Raw genomic sequence first — 20,057 nt, forward strand, 5'->3', positions numbered from 1 at the left:
TCTGGAGGAACCCTGTTGATGGGCCCAGTGTAGTCTGTCTGGAGGAACGCTGTTGGAGGAACGCTGTTGTTATTTCCAGTGTAGTGGAGCCCTCAATTAGAACGTTACCCTGGAAACAGTCTCATGTTGTCATAACTCATATTCACTCGGCAAAGGCATGAGAGGTGTTGGAATAGCTAGACCGCTGATTAGCTCCTTCCTCTTTGTTTGGGAATAAAAAGCCTTTTATTTTGTCTCATTCAATTTGTTCTTTCTTTATACTCCATATTATAGAGTGCTATGGGTCATTAGGGTCGTTATATTCCATATTATAGAGTGGTATGGATCATTATACTACATATTATAGAGTGGTATGGGTCGTTATATTCCATATTATAGAGTGGTATGGGTCATTATATTCCATATTATAGAGTGGTATGGGTCGTTATATTCCATATTATAGAGTGGTATGGGTCGTTATATTCCATATTATAGAGTGGTATGGGTCGTTATATTCCATATTATAGAGTGGTATGGGTCGTTATATTCCATATTATAGAGTGGTATGGATCATTATATTCCATATTATAGAGTGGTATGGGTCATTATACTCCATATTATAGAGTGGTATGGGTCGTTATATTCCATATTATAGAGTGGTATGGGTCGTTATATTCCATATTATAGAGTGGTATGGGTCGTTATATTCCATATTATAGAGTGGTATGGGTCGTTATCCTACATATTATAGAGTGGTATGGGTCGTTATATTCCATATTATAGAGTGGTATGGGTCGTTATATTCCATATTATAGAGTGGTATGGGTCGTTATATTCCATATTATAGAGTGGTATGGATCATTATATTCCATATTATAGAGTGGTATGGGTCGTTATATTCCATATTATAGAGTTGCATGGGTCATTATATTCCATATTATAGAGTGGTATGGGTCGTTATATTCCATATTATAGAGTGGTATGGGTCGTTATATTCCATATTATAGAGTGGTATGGGTCATTATACTCCATATTATAGAGTGGTATGGGTCGTTATATTCCATATTATAGAGTGGTATGGGTCGTTATATTCCATATTATAGAGTTGCATGGGTCGTTGTATTCCATATTATAGAGTGGTATGGGTCGTTATATTCCATATTATAGAGTGGTATGGGTCGTTATATTCCATATTATAGAGTGGTATGGGTCGTTATACTACATATTATAGAGTGGTATGGGTCGTTATATTCCATATTATAGAGTGGTATGGGTCGTTATATTCCATATTATAGAGTGGTATGGGTCGTTGTATTCCATATTATAGAGTGGTATGGGTCGTTATACTCCATATTATAGAGTGGTATGGGTCTTTATATTCCATATTATAGAGTGGTATGGGTCGTTATATTCCATATTATAGAGTGGTATGGGTCATTATATTCCATATTATAGAGTGGTATGGGTCGTTATACTACATATTATAGAGTGGTATGGGTCGTTATATTCCATATTATAGAGTGGTATGGGTCGTTATATTGCATATTATAGAGTGGTATGGGTCGTTATATTCCATATTATAGAGTGGTATGGGTCGTTATACTACATATTATAGAGTGGTATGGGTCATTATACTCCATATTATAGAGTGGTATGGGTCGTTATATTCCATATTATAGAGTGGTAAGGGTCGTTATATTCCATATTATAGAGTGGTATGGGTCGTTATATTCCATATTATACAGTGGTATGGGTCGTTATACCCCATATTATAGAGTGGTATGGATCGTTATATTCCATATTATAGAGTGGTATGGGTCGTTATATTCCATATTATAGAGTGGTATGGGTCGTTATATTCCATATTATAGAGTGGTATGGATCATTATACTACATATTATAGAGTGGTATGGGTCGTTTAATTCCATATTATAGAGTGGTATGGATCATTATATTCCATATTATAGAGTGGTATGGGTCGTTATATTCCATATTATAGAGTGGTATGGGTCGTTATATTGCATATTATAGAGTGGTATGGATCATTATATTCCATATTATAGAGTTGTATGGGTCATTAGGGTCGTTATATTCCATATTATACAGTGGTATGGGTCGTTATATTCCATATTATAGAGTGGTATGGGTCGTTATACTACATATTATAGAGTGGTATGGGTCGTTATATTCCATATTATAGAGTGGTATGGGTCGTTATATTCCATATTATAGAGTGGTATGGGTCGTTATATTCCATATTATAGAGTGGTATGGGTCATTATATTCCATATTATAGAGTGGTATGGGTCGTTATATTCCATATTATACTGTGGTATGGGTCATTATATTCCATATTATAGAGTGGTATGGGTCATTAAGGTCGATCCATAACTGACTACTCTATTGAGTTTCGCACTCTTGCTGCCTCCAGTGGCTGGAACGAGCCGGCCTTGCTCGCTCGTCTTCTGGAGGGTCTCCGCGCAGAGGTAAAGGATGAGATTCTCTCCCGGGAGGTTCCTTCCAGCGTGGATTCCTTGATTGAACTCGCTATTCGCATTGAGCGACGGGTTGATCTTCGTCACCGAGCTCGTGGAAAGGAGCTCGCGCTCTCCGTTGCCCCCCTCTCCGCATCACTACCATCTTCCTCTGCCGGCTCGGGAGCTGAGCCTATGCAGCTGGGAGGTATCCGCATCTCGACTAAGGAGAGGGAACGGAGAATCACCAACCGCCTCTGTCTCTATTGCGGTTCTGCTGGTCATTTTGTCACTTCATGTCCAGTAAAAGCCAGAGCTCATCAGTAAGCGGAGGGCTACTGGTGAGCGCTACTACTCCTGTCTCTCCTTCAAGATCCTGCACTACCTTGTCGGTCCATCTACGCTGGACCGGTTCGTCAGCTTCCTGCAGTGCCTTAATAGACTCTGGGGCGGAGGGCTGTTTTATGGACGAGACCTGGGCTCGGGAACATGACATTCCTCTCAGACAGTTAAGGGAGTCCACGGCCTTGTTCGCCCTGGATGGTAGTCCTCTCCCCAGGATTCAGCGTGAGACGCTACCTTTAACCCTCACTGTTTCTGGTAATCATAGCGAAACCATTTCTTTTTTAATTTTTCGTTCACCTTTTACACCTGTTGTTTTGGGCCATCCCTGGCTAGTTTGTCATAATCCTTCCATTAATTGGTCTAGTAATTCTATCCTCTCCTGGAACGTCTCTTGTCATGTGAAATGTTTAATGTCTGCTATCCCTCCTGTTTCCTCTGTCTCTTCTTCACAGGAGGAGCCTGGTGATTTGACAGGGGTGCCGGAGGAATATCACGATCTGCGCACGGTGTTCAGTCGGTCCAGGGCCACCTCTCTTCCTCCACACCGGTCGTATGATTGTAGTATTGATCTCCTTCCGGGAACCACTCCCCCCCGGGGTAGACTATACTCTCTGTCGGCTCCCGAACGTAAGGCTCTCGAGGATTATTTGTCTGTAGCTCTTGACGCCGGTACCATAGTCCCCTCCTCCTCTCCCGCCGGAGCGGGGGTTTTTTTTGTCAAGAAGAAGGACGGGTCTCTGCGCCCCTGCATAGATTATCGAGGGCTGAATGACATAACAGTGAAGAATCGTTATCCGCTTCCTCTTATGTCTTCAGCCTTCGAGATCCTGCAGGGAGCCAGGTTTTTCACTAAGTTGGACCTTCGTAACGCTTACCATCTCGTGCGCATCAGGGAGGGGGACGAGTGGAAGACGGCGTTTAACACTCCGTTAGGGCACTTTGAATACCGGGTTCTTCCTTTCGGCCTCGCTAACGCTCCAGCTCCAGCTTAGCTCAGGCATTAGTCAATGATGTCCTGAGAGACATGCTGAACATCTTTGTTTTCGTTTACCTTGACGATATCCTGATTTTTTCACCGTCACTCCAGATTCATGTTCAGCACGTTCGACGTGTCCTCCAGCGCCTTTTAGAGAATTGTCTTTTTGTGAAGGCTGAGAAGTGCACTTTTCATGCCTCCTCCGTCACATTTCTCGGTTCTGTTATTTCCGCTGAAGGCATTAAGATGGATCCCGCTAAGGTCCAAGCTGTCATTGATTGGCCCGCCCCTAAGTCACGCATCGAGCTGCAGCGCTTTCTCGGCTTCGCGAACTTCTATCGTCGTTTCATCCGTAATTTCGGTCAGGTGGCAGCTCCTCTCACAGCCCTTACTTCTGTCAAGACGTGCTTTAAGTGGTCCGTTTCCGCCCAGGGAGCTTTTGATCTCCTCAAGAATCGTTTTACATCCGCTCCTATCCTTGTTACACCTGACGTCTCTAGACAGTTCGTTGTCGAGGTTGACGCGTCAGAGGTGGGCGTGGGAGCCATTCTTTCTCAGCGCTCCCTCTCTGACGACAAGGTCCACCCATGCGCGTATTTTTCTCATCGCCTGTCGCCGTCGGAACGTATCTATGATGTGGGAAACCGCGAACTGCTCGCCATCCGGTTAGCCCTAGGCGAATGGCGACAGTGGTTGGAGGGCGCGACCGTTCCTTTTGTCGTTTGGACTGACCATAGGAACCTTGAGTACATCTGTTCTGCCAAACGACTTAATGCGCGTCAGGCGCGTTGGGCGCTGTTTTTCGCTCGTTTCGAGTTCGTGATTTCTTATCGTCCGGGCTCTAAGAACACCAAGCCTGATGCTTTATCTCGTCTCTTCAGTTCTTCAGTAGCCTCCACTGACCCCGAGGGGATTCTCCCTGAGGGGCGTGTTGTCGGGTTGACTGTCTGGGGAATTGAGAGGCAGGTAAAGCAAGCGCTCACTCACACTCCGTCGCCGCGCGCTTGTCCTAGGAACCTTCTTTTCGTTCCCGTTCCTACTCGTCTGGCCGTTCTTCAGTGGGCTCACTCTGCCAAGTTAGCCGGCCACCCTGGCGTTCGGGGTACGCTTGCTTCCATTCGCCAGCGTTTTTGGTGGCCCACCCGGGAGCATGACACGCGTCGTTTCGTGGCTGCTTGTTCGGTCTGCGCGCAGACTAAGTCCGGTAACTCTCCTCCTGCCGGCCGTCTCAGGCCGCTTCCCATTCCCTCTCGACCGTGGTCTCACATCGCCTTAGATTTTGTCACCGGACTGCCTTCGTCAGCGGGGAAGACTGTTATTCTTACGGTTGTCGATAGGTTCTCTAAGGCGGCTCATTTCATTCCCCTTGCTAAGCTTCCTTCTGCTAAAGAGACGGCACAAATCATCATCGAGAATGTTTTCAGAATTCATGGCCTTCCGTCAGACGTCGTTTCGGACAGAGGTCCGCAATTCACGTCTCAATTTTGGAGGGAGTTTTGCCGTTTGATTGGGGCTTCCGTCAGTCTCTCTTCCGGCTTTCACCCCCAGTCTAACGGTCAAGCAGAACGGGCCAATCAGACTATTGGTCGCATCTTACGCAGTCTTTCTTTTCGCAACCCTGCGTCTTGGTCAGAACAGCTCCCCTGGGCAGAATACGCCCACAACTCGCTTCCTTCGTCTGCGACCGGGCTATCTCCTTTTCAGAGTAGCCTCGGGTACCAGCCTCCGCTGTTCTCATCTCAGTTCGCCGAGTCCAGCGTCCCCTCCGCTCAGGCTTTTGTCCAACGTTGCGAGCGCACCTGGAAGAGGGTCAGGTCTGCACTTTGCCGTTATAGGACGCAGACTGTGAGGGCTGCTAATAAGCGTAGAACTAAGAGTCCTAGATATTGTCGCGGTCAGAGAGTTTGGCTCTCCACTCAGAACCTTCCCCTTAAGACGGCTTCTCGCAAGTTGACCCCGCGGTTCATTGGTCCGTTCCGTATTTCTCGGGTCATTAATCCTGTCGCAGTTCGACTTCTTCTTCCGCGATACCTTCGTCGCGTCCACCCGGTCTTCCATGTCTCCTGTATCAAGCCCGTTCTTCGCGCCCCCGCTCGTCTCCCCCCCCCCCCCCCCCCATCCTTGTCGAGGGCGCACCCATCTACAGGGTCCGCAGGATTTTGGACATGCGTCCTCGGGGCCGTGGTCACCAGTACCTCGTAGATTGGGAGGGGTACGGTCCTGAGGAGAGGAGTTGGGTTCCCTCTCGGGACGTGCTGGACCGTGCGCTGATCGAGGATTTCCTCCGTTGCCGCCAGGTTTCCTCCTCGAGTGCGCCAGGAGGCGCTCGGTGAGTGGGGGGGTACTGTCATGTATTGTCATGTTGTGTCTTCCTGTCCTTTCCTTTCACCCTGTCTCCCTCTGCTGGTCGTATTAGGTTACCTTTTCTCCCCCGCTTTCCCCCAGCTGTTCCTTGTCTCCTCTAACTACCTCATCCACCCCTTTTCCCACCTGTTCCCTTTTTCCATCTGATTAGGTCCCTATATCTCTCTCTGTTTCTGCTCCTGTCTTTGTCGGATTCTTGTTTGTTGTGTTTCATGCCTGAACCAGACTATCGTCATGTTTGCTGTAACCTTGTCCTGTCCTGTCGGAATCTGCCGGTCTGTCTGAACCTACCTATGTTTGGTTATTAAAGAAGCTCTGTTAAGTTAATTCGCTTTTGGGTCCTCATTCACTCACCCGTGACAGTTATACTCCATATTATAGAGTGGTATGGGTCGTTATACTCCATATTATAGAGTGGTATGGGTCGTTATACTCCATATTATAGAGTTGTATGGGTCGTTATACTACATATTATAGAGTGGTAAGGGTAGTTATACTACATATTATAGAGTGGTATGGGTCATTAGGGTCGTTATCCTACATATTATAGAGTGGTATGGGTCTTATTGTCCATATTATAGAGTGGTATGGGTCGTTATACTACATATTATAGAGTGGTATGGGTCGTTATACTACATATTATAGAGTGGTATGGGTCGTTATCCTACATATTATAGAGTGGTATGGGTCGTTATATTCCATATTATAGAATGGTATGGTCGTTATATTCCATATTATAGAGTGGTATGGGTCGTTATACTCCATATTATAGAATGGTATGGGTCGTTATACTCCATATTATAGAGTGGTATGGGTCGTTATACTACATATTATAGAGTGGTATGGGTCATTATATTCCATATTATAGAGTGGTATGGGTCGTTATATTCCATATTATAAAGTGGTATGGGTCGTTATATTCCATATTATAGAGTGGTATGGGTCGTTATACTCCATATTATAGAGTGGTATGGGTCGTTATACTCCATATTATAGAGTGGCATGGGTCGTTATACTACATATTATAGAGTGGTATGGGTCGTTATACTACATATTATAGAGTGGTATGGGTCGTTATACTTCATATTATAGAGTGGTATGGGTCGTTATATTCCATATTATAGAGAGGTATGGATCATTATATTCCATATTATAGAGTGGTATGGGTCGTTATATTCCATATTATAGAGTGGTATGGGTCGTTATACTCCATATTATAGAGTGGTATGGGTCATATTCCATATTATAGAGTGGTATGGGTCGTTATACTACATATTATAGAGTGGTATGGGTCGTTATATTCCATGTTATAGAGTGGTATGGGTCGTTATATTCCATAATATAGAGTGGTATGGGTCGTTATATTCCATATAATAGAGTGGTATGGGTCGTTATCCTACATATTATAGAGTGGTATGGATCATTATATTCCATATTATAGAGTGGTATGGGTCGTTATATTCCATATTATAGAGTGGTATGGGTCGTTATATTCCATATTATAGAGTGGTATGGGTCGTTATATTCCATATTATAGAGTGGTATGGGTCGTTATATTCCATATTATAGAGTGGTATGGGTCGTTATATTCCATATTATAGAGTGGTATGGGTCGTTATATTCCATATTATAGAGTGGTATGGGTCGTTATATTCCATATTATAGAGTGGTATGGGTCGTTATATTCCATATTATAGAGTGGTATGGATCATTATATTCCATATAATAGAGTGGTATGGGTCGTTATATTCCATATTATAGAGTGGTATGGGTCGTTATATTCCATATTATAGAGTGGTATGGGTCGTTATACTACATATTGTAGAGTGGTACTCTCTCCTCTGCTACTCTCTCCTCTCCTCTCTCTCCTCTGCTACTCTCTCCTCTCTTCTCTCTCCTCTCCTCTCTCTCCTCTGCTACTCTCTCCTCTGTTACTCTCTCCTCTCCTCTCTCTCTTCTCTCTCCTCTCTCTCCTCTGCTACTCTCTCCTCTCTCTCCTCTGCTACTCTCTCCTCTGCTACGCTCTCCTCTCCTCTCTCTCCTCTGCTACTCTCTCCTCTCCTCTCTCTCCTCTGCTGCTCTCTCCTCTGCTACTCTCTCCATTCTCTCCTCTGCTACTCTCTCCTCTGCTACTCTCTCCTCTCCTCTCTCTCCTCTGCTACTCTCTCCTCTCTTCTCTCTCCTCTCCTCTCTCTCCTCTGCTACTCTCTCCTCTGCTAATCTCTCCTCTCCTCTCCTCTCCTCTCCTCTCCTCTCCTCTCCTCTCCTCTCCTCTCCTCTCCTCTGCTACTCTCTCCTTTCCTCTCTCTCCTCTCCTCTCTCTCCTCTGCTACTCTCTCCTCTGCTACTCTCTCCTCTGCTACTCTCTCCTCTCCTCTCTCTCCTCTCCTCTCTCTCCTCTCCTCTCTCTCATCTCCTCTCTCCTCTCCTCTCTGTCCTCCCCTCTCCTCTCTCTCCTCTGCTACTCTCTGCTACTTTCTCCTCCGCTACTCTCTCCTCTCTTTCTCTCTCCTCTGTTACTCTCTCCTCTCCTCTCTCTCTTCTCTCTCCTCTCCTCTCCTCTCTCTCCTCTCCTCTCTCTCCTCTGCTACTCTCTCCTCTCTCTCCTCTGCTACTCTCTCCTCTGCTACTCTCTCCTCTTCTTCTCTCTCCTCTGCTACTCTCTCCTCTCCTCTCTCTCCTCTGCTGCTCTCTCCTCTGCTACTCTTTTCTCGTCTACTCTCTCCTCTCCTCTCTCTCCTCTGCTACTCTCTTCTCTGCTACTCTCTCCTCTGCTACTCTCTCCTCTGCTACTCTCTCCTCTCCTCTCTCTCCTCTGCTGCTCTCTCCTCTGCTACTCTTTTCTCGTCTACTCTCTCCTCTCCTCTCTCTCCTCTGCTACTCTCTTCTCTGCTACTCTCTCCTCTGCTGCTCTCTCTTCTGCTAATCTCTCCTCTCCTCTCTCTCCTCTGCTACTCTCTCCTCTCCTCTCTCTCCTCTGCTACTCTCTCCTCTCCTCTCTCTCCTCTGCTACTCTCTCCTCTCCTCTCCTCTCCTCTCCTCTGCTACTCTCTCCTCTCCTCTCTCTCCTCTCCTCTCTCTCCTCTGCTACTCTCTCCTCTGCTACTCTCTCCTCTCCTCTCTCTCCTCTCCTCTCTCTCCTCTGCTACTCTCTCCACTGCTACTCTCTCCTCTCCTCTCTCTCCTCTCCTCTCTCTCCTCTGCTACTCTCTGCTACTTTCTCCTCCGCTACTCTCTCCTCTCTTTCTCGCTCCTCTCCTTCTCTCTCTCCGCTCCCGTCGAAGGAATTGAACAATTCCTATATATATTCATTAACCAATTCAATTTAAATCACTCTCCTCTCCTTCTCTCTCCTTCTCTCTCTCTCCTCTCTGTTTTTCCTTCTCCTTCTCTCTCTCCTTCTCATTCTCGTTCTCTCTCCTCTGCTACTCTCTCCTCTCCTTCTCTCTCAGATTCCCCTCTAATCAGGGACTGATTTAGACCTGGGACACCAGGTGGGTGATTCCCCTCTAATCAGGGCCTGATTTAGATCTGGGACACCAGTTGTGTGATTCCCCTCTAATCAGGGACTGATTTCGACCTGGGACACCAGGTGGGTGATTCCCCTCTAATCAGGGCCTGATTTAGACCTGGGACACCAGGTGGGTGATTCCCCTCTAATCAGGGACTGATTTAGATTTAGACCTGGGACAGCAGGTGAGTGCAATTAATTATCAGGTAGAACAGAAAACCAGAGTTGATTGCCCCTTGCCCTATATAGTGTACTACACCCTATGGGCTCTGGTCAAAAGTAGTGCACTATCAAGGGAATAGAGTGCCATTTGTGTCAGAAGAAACATGTCCTCTTAAGCCTCATAATGTGTTACGAATTGATGGTGACTCTTACAGTTTCCTGCGTATATTATGCCGCCATTTTGTGACATTTCTGTTCGTTTTGGTCTTCCGCAGCGTTTTTTTGGGGCTGTTTGTGCACAGCTGTCACCAAGGCAAAAAGGGTGGCTACTCTGAAGAATCTAAAATCAAAAGTATATTTTGATTTGTTTAACCTTTTTTGGTTACTACATGATTCCCTTTGTGTTATTTCATAGTTGTGATGTCTTCACTATTGTTCTACAATGAAGAAAATAGTACAAATAAAGAAAAACCCTGGAATGAGCAGGTGTGTCCAAACTTTTGACTGGTACTGTATATCAGGACATTAACTCTGAATCAGAAAATGAACTCTATATCAGGACATGAACTCTATATCAGGACATTAACTCTATATCAGGACATGAACTCTATATCAGGACATTAACTATATATCAGGACAAGAACTCTATATCAGGACATGAACTATATATCAGGACATGAACTCTATATCAGGACATGAACATAAATATCAGGACATGAACTTTATATCAGGACATGAACTCTATATCAGGACATGAACTATATATCAGGGCATAAACTCTATATCAGGACATGAACTATATATAAAGACATTAACTCTATATCAGGACATGAACATAAATATCAGGACATGAACTTTATATCAGGACATGAACTCTATATCAGGACATTAACTATATATTAGGACATGAACTCTATATCAGGTCATGAACTATATATCAGGACATTAACTATACATCAGGACATGAACTCTATATCACCGCCTGGTACGGCAACTGCTCCGCCCTCAACCGTAAGGCTCTCCAGAGGGTAGTGAGGTCTGCACAACGCATCACCGGGGGCAAACTACCTGCCCTCCAGGACACCTACACCACCCGATGTCACAGGAAGGCCATAAAGATCATCAAGGACATCAACCACCCGAGCCACTGCCTGTTCACCCCGCTATCATCCAGAAGGCGAGGTCAGTACAGGTGCATCAAAGCTGGGACCGAGAGACTGAAAAACAGCTTCTATCTCAAGGCCATCAGACTGTTAAACAGCCACCACTAACACTGAGTGGCTGCTGCCAACACACTGACACTGACTCAACTCCAGCCACTTTAATAATGGGAATTGATGGGAAATGATGTAAATATATCACTAGCCACTTTAAACAATGCTACCTTATATAATGTTACTTACCCTACATTATTCATCTCATATGCATACGTATATACTGTACTCTATATCATCGACTGTATCCTTATGTAATACATGTATCACTAGCCACTTTAACTATGCCACTTTGTTTACATACTCATCTCATATGTATATACTGTACTCGATACCATCTACTGTATCTTGCCTATGCTGCTCTGTACCATCACTCATTCATATATCCTTATGTACATATTCTTTATCCCCTTACACTGTGTACAAGACAGTAGTTTTGGTATTGTTAGATTACTTGTTATTACTGCATTGTCGGAACTAGAAGCACAAGCATTTCGCTACACTCGCATTAACATCTGCTAACCATGTGTATGTGACAAATAACATTTGATTTGATTTGATGTGATTTATCAGGACATTAACTCTATATCAGGACATGAACTCCATATCATGAACATCTACATCAGGACATGAACATCTATATCAGGACATGAACATCTAAATCAGGACATTAACTCTATATCAGGACATGAACTATATATCAGGACATGGACTCTATATCAGGACATGGACTCTATATCAGGACATTAACTCTATATCAGGACATGAACATCTAAATCAGGACATTAACTCTATATCAGGACATGAACTATATATCAGGACATGAACTATATATCAGGACATGGACTCTATATCAGGACATTAACTCTATATCAGGACATGGACTCTATATCAGGACATTAACTCTATATCAGGACATGAACATCTAAATCAGGACATTAACTCTATATCAGGACATGAACTATATATCAGGACATGAACTATATATCAGGACATGGACTCTATATCAGGACATTAACTCTATATCAGGACATGAACATCTAAATCAGGACATTAACTCTATATCAGGACATGAACTCTATATCAGGACATGAACTATATATCAGGACATGGACTCTATATCAGGACATTAACTCTATATCAGGACATGAACATCTACAGTAACAGTCAAAGGTTTGGACAGGACAGTAACATCTATATATAACTTCATCTTAGATGGTGTTTCAGACTCTATACATATGTATACAACTGTCACATTGTACACACACACACACACACTCACATCCCATAGAGAGCAGAGCAACTCAGACAGTGGAGGGGAAGTGACAACAGCAGAGACAATATCTGCATCCTAAGCTGAACCCTATTCCTTATTTAGAGCCATAAGGCTCTGGTCTAAAGTAGTGCACTATATAGGGAATAGGGTTCTCTAGGGCTCTGGTCTAAAGTAGTGCACTACAGTGCCTTGCAACCTTGAACTTTGCAACCTTTTACCACATTTCAGGCTTCAAACATGAAGATATAAAACTGTATTTTTTTGTGAAGAATCAACAACCATGAAGTGGAACGACATTTATTGGATATTTCAAACTTTTTTAACAAATCAAAAACTGAAAAATTGGGCGTGCAAAATTATTCAGCCCCTTTACTTTCAGTGCAGCAAACTCTCTCCAGAAGTTCAGTGAGGATCTCTGAATGATCCAATGTTGACCTAAATGACTAATGATGATAAATACAATCCACCTGTGTGTAATCAAGTCTCCGTATAAATGCACCTGCACTGTGATAGTCTCAGAGGTCCGTTAAAAGCGCAGAGAGCATCATGAAGAACAAGGAACACACCAGGCAGGTCCGAGATACTGTTGTGAAGAAGTTTAAAGCCGGATTTGGATACAAAAATATTTCCCAAGCTTTAAACATCCCAAGGAGCACTGTGCAAGCGATAATATTGAAATGGAAGGAGTATCAGACCACTGCAAATCTACCAAGACCTGGCCGTCCCTCTAAACTTTCAGCTCATACAAGGAGAAGACTGATCAGAGATGCAGCCAAGAGGCCCATGATCACTCTGGATGAACTGCAGAGATCTACAGCTGAGGTGGGAGACTCTGTCCATAGGACAACAATCAGTCGTATATTGCACAAATCTGGCCTTTATGGAAGAGTGGCAAGAAGAAAGCCATTTCTTAAAGATATCCATAAAAAGTGTTGTTTAAAGTTTGCCACAAGCCACCTGGGAGACACACCAAACATGTGGAAGAAGGTGCTCTGTTCAGATGAAACCAAAATGGAACTTTTTGGCAACAATGCAAAACGTTATGTTTAGCGTAAAAGCAACACAGCTGAACACACCATCCCCACTGTCAAACATGGTGGTGGCAGCATCATGGTTTGGGCCTGCTTTACTTCAGCAGGGACAGGGAAGATGGTTAAAATTGATGGGAAGATGGATGGAGCCAAATACAGGACCATTCTGGAAGAAAACCTGATGGAGTCTGCAAAAGACCTGAGACTGGGACGGAGATTTGTCTTCCAACAAGACAATGATCCAAAACATAAAGCAAAATCTACAATGGGATGGTTCAAAAATAAACATATCCAGGTGTTAGAATGGCCAAGTCAAAGTCCAGACCTGAATCCAATCGAGAATCTGTGGAAAGAACTGAAAACTGCTGTTCACAAATGCTCTCCATCCAACCTCACTGAGCTCAAGCTGTTTTGCAAGGAGGAATGGGAAAAAATGTCAGTCTCTCGATGTGCAAAACTGATAGAGACATACCCCAAGCGACTTACAGCTGTAATCGCAGCAAAAGGTGGCGCTACAAAGTATTAACTTAAGGGGGCTGAATCATTTTTTGTTAAAAAAGTTTGAAATATCCAATAAATGTCATTCCACTTCATGATTGTGTCCCACTTGTTGTTGATTCATCACAAAAAAATACAGTTTTATATCTTTATGTTTGAAGCCTGAAATGTGGCAAAAGGTCGCAAAGTTCAAGGGGGCCGAATACTTTCGCAAGGCACTGTATATAGGGAATAGGGTTCCATTTGGGACACGAAGGGTTATCAGTTACCAACCCAGACAGAGACAGTTACCAACCCAGACAGAGACAGTTACCAACCCAGACAGAGAGAGTTACCAACCCAGACAGAGAGAGTTACCAACCCAGACAGCGACAGTTACCAACCCAGACAGAGACAGTTACCAACCCAGACAGAGACAGTTACCAACCCAGACAGAGACAGTTACCAACCCAGACAGAGGCAGTCACCAACCCAGACAGAGAGAGTTACCAACACAGAGACAGTTACCAACCCAGACAGAGACGTTACCAACCCAGACAGAGCCAGTTACCAACCCAGAAAGAGACAGTTACCAACCCAGACAGAGACAGTTACCAACCCAGACAGAGACAGTTACCAACCCAGACAGAGACAGTTACCAACCCAGACAGAGAGAGTTATCAACCCAGACAGAAATGGTTACCAACCCAGACAGAGAGAGTTACCAACCTATACAGAGAGATTTACCAACCCAGACAGTTACCAACCCAGACAGAGGCAGTTACCAACCCAGACAGAGACCGTTACCAACCCAGACAAAGACAGTTACCAACCCAGACAGAGACAGTTACCAACCCAGAGACAGTTACCAACCCAGACAGAGACAGTTACCAACCCAGACAGAGACCGTTACCAACCCAGACAGAGGAAAATAAGAAACTCACAGGAAGGACTTGGCATCCAGGCCTCTGTTTTTCAACTGGCCCATCATGTGATCCCAGGACCCAGGGTTACCTCTTCCTCCTCCTCCCCTGTACCGTGAGGCGCCTGCCCCCGCCGGGCTCCCTCGCACCCCCCTGGGGCCTCGTTGCGTTCCTCCACATCCTCCCCCACTGCCCACGCCTCCCCCTGGCTGGCTGGGCCCCAGTGGGGGAACCTGGTGTATCTGACCCAGGCTCTGGGAGGAGGTGGGTGGTAGGTGGGTGAGGAGGCTTGGGACGGGTGGGTGGATGAGAGGCTGCTGGAGACTCTGCTGGCGTAGCAGGGTGCGTGGCCGGGCCAGCGTCCCAGCAGAGGGGATGGGATCCAGGGTGGAAGCAGAGGACAGAGCCCCTACTGAATCCCCAAAGCTGGGAGGACAGAGCAGCAGAGAGGGGAGGGAGCGATGGGAGGAAGAGGGCCGGGGGTGGCAGAGGTTAGGGTGGTGGAGGAGAGGGGAGGAGAGAGGAGAAGGAGGAGTGGAAGGGGTAGCAGTAAAGGAGGTGGGGGTGGAGCGGTGGGAAGAGGTGGAGGGGAATACAGGAGAGTTTGGAGAGAGAGGACATGATAGGTTGAGGGGACAGGGAGGTGGGCAAGAGCGGAGGAAGGAATCATGAGCGGGGAAGATACAAGGAGGTACAGGACAGAAGGGAGAAACCGGTGGTGATGGAGGAGGGTAGGATGGGGAGGAAGGGAGGGAGGGAGGTGGAGTTCGAGAAACAGGTAGAGAGGAGGAGGAGGAGGAGGAGGAGTGAGAGGCAGTGGGAGTGATGGTGCGGGGAGGAGGGGAGAGGAGGAGGAGGAGAGAGAAAGAGAGCAGGGTGAGGCAGCAGCAGTAACAGCTGTAGCAGAGATAGCAGTAGAAGGAGCAGCCAGTGTGATGGTCAGTGGCGAGAGCCTGCAAACTCGGTCTCCTGTCTTCCCGTGAAAACCTGCGCCCCGCGATGTGTGGCGGCATCAGGTGTGTGTGCGCTGCGAACGTCTGGGCGCCGTGGGTTTGGGGCCTGCGTGGGAGTGTGGGCGTGGTCCGCGTCGGCATTGGTCGGATCTGAACGGTCCGTATGGGCGTGGTGATGCGCGTCTGTCCGGCGTTGAGGCGGGTGTGTCGGGGTGTTTGTGGCGTCCCGGCGCGGCTGAGGCTATTGGCTCTTCGAGGCGAAGGCTTTATGGTTTGACGAGAGATACCCATGCTCCTCTCTCTCCTCTCTGCTCCCAACTTTTACAGACTCTCTTCCTCTTCCTTTCTCTGTCTAAATCTATTTCCTCGTTTAAATACGTGCTCCGCCCCTAGAGACTTCCTCGCAGCCAACCAAGTCTACAGCCTCCCTCCCTCCCTCCCTCTCTTCTCTCCACTCCTCCCCTCCTCCATTCCTCCTACTAATGTTCTCTATCTCTTTTATCTTTCTTTAAGTCTTTCCCTAGCAGTACCTCTCTATCAGAACAAGATCCTCTACGTTACAGTTATGTCTTACAATATCTATTACTATGCCCCCATAAAGAAAATTAGAATTAAAAAAAACGTTTCAGCCCCCTGGTTTGACCGTGATCTTGCAGAGTTACTCCACCTCAAGAATTGCATTTGGTGAAAGGCTCTGCACACGCATACTCAGGCTGACTGGCTCTTTTTCAGGCACATGAGAAATAAATGCACTCAGGCTACCCAGAAGACCAAAGGTAGTTACTTTCAGGAGCAGTTCTCTCTCTCTGTGGGGTCTAACCCCAAGAAGTTCTGGAAAACGGTTAAAGACCTGGAGAATAAACCCTCCTCCTCACAGCTGCCCATGTCCCTTAATGTTGATGATGTGGTTGTTACTGACAAGAAGCACATGGCTGAGCTCTTTAATCACCACTTCATTAAGTCAGGATTGTTATTTGACTCAGCCATGCCTCCTTACCTGTTCAACTTTTCCTCATCTCTCACTCCTTCTAACGCTACTAGGCCCGATGCTCCTCCCTCTTTTCCCCCTGCCCCACTACAAAGTTTCTCCCTGCAGGCGGTCAATGAGTCCGAGGTGCTAAAGGAGCTCCTGAAACTTGACCCCAAAAAACATCTGGGTCAGATGGTTTAGACCCTTTCTTCTTTGAGGTTGCTGCCCCCATCATCACCAAGCCTGTCTCTGACCTTTCTATCCTGTCTTCTTTAAGGTTGCTGCCCCTATCATCACCAAGTCTCTCTCTGACCTTTCTATCCTGTCTTCTTTAAGGTTGCTGCCCCTATCATCACCAAGTCTCTCTCTGACCTTTTTAACCTGTCTTCTTTAAGGTTGCTGCCCCTATCATCACCAAGCCTATCTCTGACCTTTTTAACCTGTCTTCTTTAAGGTTGCTGCCCCTATCATCACCAAGTCTCTCTCTGACCTTTTTAACCTGTCTTCTTTAAGGTTGCTGCCCCTATCATCACCAAGCCTATCTCTGACCTTTTTAACCTGTCTTCTTTAAGGTTGCTGCCCCTATCATCACCAAGTCTCTCTCTGACCTTTTTAACCTGTCTCTCCTCTCTGGGGAGGATCCCATTGCTTGGAAGGCAGCCATGGTTCTTCTATTTTACTCTGTTTATCAAAAGTTTATCACAACTTTTATCACAATAATCAATTGACTGTCTTTCTTGATGTCTATAGTATTCTCTTGGGTATGCAATCTGGTTTCCACTCAGGTTATGGATGTGTCACTGCAACCTTAAAGGTCCTCAGTGATGTCACCATTGCCCTTGATTCTAAGCAATGTTGTGCTGCTATTTTTATTGACTTGGCCAAAGCTTTTGATATGGTAGACCATTCCAGTCTTGTTGGCCGGCTAAGGAGTATTGGTGTCTCTGAGGGGTCTTTGGCCTGGTTTGCTAACTACCTCTCTCATAGAGTGCAGTGTATAATGTAAGAAAACCTGCTGTCTCAGCCACTGTCTGTCACCAAGGGAGCAAGGCTCAATTCTAGGCTCCACGCTCTTCTCAATTTACATCAACAACATAGCTCAGGAAGCTCTCTCTCATCCATTTATATGCAGATGATACAGTCTTATACTCAGCTGGCCCCTCCCCGGATGTTGTGTGAAATTCTTTACAACAAAGCTTTCTTAGTGTCCAACAAGCTTTCTCTGCCCTTAACCTTGTTCTGAACACCTCCAAAACAAAGGTCATGTGGTTTGGTAAGAAGAATGCCCCTCTTCCCACAGGTGTGATTACTACCTCTGAGGGTTTAGAGCTTGAGGTAGTCACTTCATACAAGTACTTGTGAGTATGGCTAGACGGTACACTGTCCTTCTCTCAGCACATATCAAAGCTGCAGGCTAAAGTTACATCTAGACTTGGTTTCCTCTATCGTAATCGCTTCTCTTTCACCCCAGCTGCCAAACTAACCCTGATTCAGATGACCATCCTACCCATGCTAGATTACGGAGACATAATTTATAGATCAACAGGTAAGGTGCTCTCGAGCAGCTAGATGTTCTTTACCATTCGGCCACCAGATTTGCCACCAATGCTCCTTATAGGACACATCACTGCACTCTATACTCTTCTGTAAACTGGTCATCTCTGTATACCTGTCACAAGACCCACTGGTTGATGCTTATTTATAAAACCCTCTTAGGCCTCACTCTCCCCTATCTGAGATATCTACTGCAGCCCTCATTCTCCACATACAACACCCGTTCTGCCAGTCACATTCTGTTAAAGGTCCCCAAAGCACACACCTCCCTGGGTCGCTCATCTTTTCAGTTGCGCCAGCTAGCGACTGGAACGAACTGCAACAAACACTAAAACTGGACAGTTTTATCTTGATTTCTTCATTCAAAGACTCAATCATGGACACTCTTGCTGACAGTTGTGGCTGCTTTGTGTGATGTTTTGTTGTCTCTACCTTCTTGCCCTTTGTGCTGTTGTCTGTGCCCAATAATGTTTCTACCACGCTGCTACCATGTTGTGTTGCTACCATGTTGTTGTCATGTTGTGTTGCTACCAAGTTGTTGTCATGTTGTGTTGCTACCAAGTTGTTGTCATGTTGTGTTGCTGCCATGTTGTTGTCATGTTGTGTTGCTACCATGTTGTTGTCGTGTTGTGTTGCTACCATGCTGCTACCATGTTGTGTTGCTACCATGTTGTGTTTGTCATGTGTTCCTACCATGTTGTGTTGTCATGTGTTCCTACCATGTTGTGTTGCTACCACGTTGTGTTGTCATGTGTTCCTATCATGCTGTGTTGTCGTCTTAGGTCTCTCTTGATGTAGTGTCGTGTTCTCTATTGTTGTGATGTGTGTTTTGTCCTATATTTATAAAGTATTTATTTATTTATTTTAATCCCAGGCCCCCGTCTCCGCAGGCCGTCATTGTAAATATGGATTTGTTCTTAACGGACTTGCTAAACAAAAAAAGTTAAACAAAAAGGTTCAAGGTTACAGTTAGGTCATTATCTAGTCATTTAGTAAACAGCATATTACAGCATATTACTAGGAGATTTTTGGTTGTGATTTTCTAGCTAAGTTTCACTAAATGCCCCTTTAAAGCATTTCCCAACTCTCTAAATATATCTTCCCTCTCCCTTCCCTGACAGAGTCCTGGTGTAATCCAGGCTATCTGAACTGGGTCAACATTGTGCTATTCACATTACTGTGCACTATATATTCCTTTATACCAGGCGTGCAAAGTACTTAGGTAAAAATACGTTAAAGTACTACTTAAGTCGTTTTTTGGGGTTATCTGTAATTTACTATTTATATTTTACTTTATTATCTATATACAAGTTTTACTTCACTACATTCCTAAAGAATGTAATTTACTTTTTAGTCCATACATTTACCCTGACATCCAAAAGTACTTGTTACATTTTGAATGGCCAGCAGGACAGGAAAATGGTCCAATTCACAAACTTATCAACGGAACATCCCTGGTCATCCCTACTGCCTCTGATCTGGAGGACTCACTAAACAGAGAACATCCCTGGTCATCCCTACTACCTCTGATCTGGAGGACTCACTAAACAGAGGACATCCCTGGTCATCCCTACTGCCTCTGATCTGGAGGACTCACTAAACAGAGAACATCCCTGGTCATCTACTGCCTCTGATCTGGAGGACTCACTAAACAGAGAACATCCCTGGTCATCCCACTGTCTCTGATCTGGAGGACTCACTAAATAGAGAACATCCCTGGTCATCCCCACTGTCTCTGATCTGTCAGACTCACTAAACAGAGAACATCCCTGGTCATCCCTACTGCCTCTGATCTGGAGGACTCACTAAACAGAGAACATCCCTGGTCATCTACTGCCTCTGATCTGG

At 45.4% G+C, this 20,057-nt stretch overlaps 1 protein-coding gene across 1 annotated transcript in view; it reads right to left on the reverse strand.

Moving 5' to 3' along the window:
• LOC110513838 (synaptotagmin-7-like) overlaps window positions 1-20,057 on the reverse strand; it is a gene marked incomplete at its 3' end in the record, with an annotated part of 98,265 nt that overhangs the window by 69,259 nt on the left and 8,949 nt on the right. The window contains exon 2 of the mRNA XM_036973475.1: window positions 14,754-15,158. Coding sequence (XP_036829370.1) covers window positions 14,754-15,158 — 405 coding nt within the window. The remainder of the gene's footprint in view (window positions 1-14,753; window positions 15,159-20,057) is intronic.

Source organism: Oncorhynchus mykiss, unplaced genomic scaffold (genome assembly GCF_013265735.2).
Source record: "Oncorhynchus mykiss isolate Arlee unplaced genomic scaffold, USDA_OmykA_1.1 un_scaffold_257, whole genome shotgun sequence".
In the NCBI taxonomy this organism is placed as follows: Eukaryota; Metazoa; Chordata; class Actinopteri; order Salmoniformes; family Salmonidae; genus Oncorhynchus; species Oncorhynchus mykiss.